General features: G+C 38.6%; 1 protein-coding gene across 1 annotated transcript in view; it reads left to right on the plus strand.

The window, feature by feature from the left end:
- si:ch211-136a13.1 (HHIP-like protein 1) overlaps positions 1-2,107 on the plus strand; it is a 21,388-nt gene that overhangs the window by 10,980 nt on the left and 8,301 nt on the right. The window contains exons 7-8 of the mRNA XM_032507239.1: positions 533-673; positions 1,115-1,189. Of these exons, the coding sequence (XP_032363130.1) occupies positions 533-673; positions 1,115-1,189 (216 nt within the window). The remainder of the gene's footprint in view (positions 1-532; positions 674-1,114; positions 1,190-2,107) is intronic.

Below are 2,107 nucleotides of genomic sequence, written 5' to 3' on the forward strand. Positions count from 1 at the left end.
CAGACTGGACGTGCTGCAATGATAGCTCAGTTCGATAAAACACACAGATCCCTTTGGTCTTGTCAGCAAGATCCGGTATGGGGTTGTAGTTTTCTAACGTTACTAGTTGTTGTAACGACATGTGAAAAAAAGTACAAAGTTTGCTAGGCCAAAAAGAACGTTAATCTCGCGACAAAACAATTGATGCCGTCAAAATGGGTTTGCGTTAACTCCGTTAATAACACGTTCAACTGACAGCACTAGTCTGGTCACATTTAAAATGAATGGAATATTTAAGATCATCAGAACAAATATTAATGTAGACTTTGTTTTGGCTTTTCTAAGCACACATAACATGGGACTGCTGTGGGGCTGTATTTTCTTACAGAGGAAAACATAACTCAGTAAACACCGCCATTTTTAAACACAAAAATAAATCACCTTTCATTCCAGAAATATATGCCTTTTTTGTTTTTTTGTATGCAGCCTCACAAGGGATGTGTGCTATTTCTGTCAATATGTACTGTAAATGTCTTTTTTCCTTTCTGTGAAGAGATTTATGCCTTTGGCGTTCGCAATATGTGGCGTTGCTCCATTGACCGGGGTGACCCCGCTACAGGGCGGGGTGGAGGCAGGATGTTTTGCGGTGACGTAGGCCAGAACAAATTTGAAGAAGTGGACCTTATTGTTAAAGGTATAGTGATTTTAGTTTGAAGCAACATTTCACTTTAGATAGAGATTTTACTGAATTTTCAGGGTTAAAGATTCTTTTTACATTTTCATAAGACATGGTACACTCATATGAGATGGTTGTCATTATCTACTCATTCTCATGTCATATAAAACTGTTCTTTCAAAGACTACGTAGACAGTGAGTCAGACATCATAGCTTAATCTCAGTCTTCTCCCTAACAATTAGGGTGAATTGATCATGCAGAAACTTGAAAGAGGCATGAAATAAACATCTAATTACAGCCAAACAATGGTTTTGCAAGTCTAGAGGTTTTTTCAGTATATTTACTGCATCGTGAGCATAGACTCTGTGATTGTGAAGCAATTCCATTTAAAAAGAGACTATGGTACAATAGCGATTTCCCTGAGAAGTTGCACTAACTTTGTCAAGACATGTTTAAAGGAGGCAACTATGGATGGAGGGCCAAAGAAGGCTTCAGCTGCTACGATCGCAAACTCTGTCACAACTCCTCGCTAGGTGAGGACTCTTTCTGGGCTGCTGCTACTCACTTTTTCACATTTACTATTTGCAACTGATACTACTAAGAAGGTTTACATTTGTTACCTTATATGTACTGTCACTGTTGAAAGCTTGGAGAGTCTCTTAACTTTTTAAAATTTTAATTAGGGTTTAAACCAGGAAGTGGTAGAACCCTTCTATGTTTGTCTGTTTTAGTTATTATTGGCGCCGGCTCAAATTCCTGTGAGCAGGAATGAGCTAGAAACATGAAACTTGGGGGAATAACCAGAAATGGTGTCCAAGTGCTTCTATAGAAATATGAACACAATCAACCACGTGGTGGTGCTGTAATTAAGGCTTCAAAATGCAAACTTTGAAAGGCCACACCCCCCACACCGTATGTCGGATTGACTTGAAATTTCTCACAAAAGGTGCAGCTTAATGTGTTCAACAAAAAAGCCTCACACATTTTACTATAAATCACATATTCATGGTCCAATCATCACAGATCTCTCAGGATATGTCCTCATAAGTACCTGAACCCCGCCCTGAAAGTTTAATTCAAATTGAACACCAGGGGTCGCTATAAAAAAACAAACTGCAGGTGACATAGCGCAAATCCGGCTATAAATGACTAAATGTTTGTCCAATCAACACAAAACTTCCAAGAAATGTCTATATAATGACCTCACACATACACTACAAGTCTCATTCAAATTGACCACTAGGGGGCACTTTAAAAGCACAATGACTGGACGAGGAATGACACAAATCAAGGTTTGCGCTTAGAATCGCAGCTTGAGGCTTTGTTAGCAATTGTTTTTGTGTTGGTCATGTGCTTTTCTCAAATTGAAGTGAGCTGCAGTGAGCTACATATCACACTGAATTGAAAACAAATGTTTTTTGTCAAATCAGTTGTAGGCATTTTAAACAAAG

Source organism: Etheostoma spectabile, chromosome 3 (genome assembly GCF_008692095.1).
Source record: "Etheostoma spectabile isolate EspeVRDwgs_2016 chromosome 3, UIUC_Espe_1.0, whole genome shotgun sequence".
Classification (NCBI taxonomy): Eukaryota; Metazoa; Chordata; class Actinopteri; order Perciformes; family Percidae; genus Etheostoma; species Etheostoma spectabile.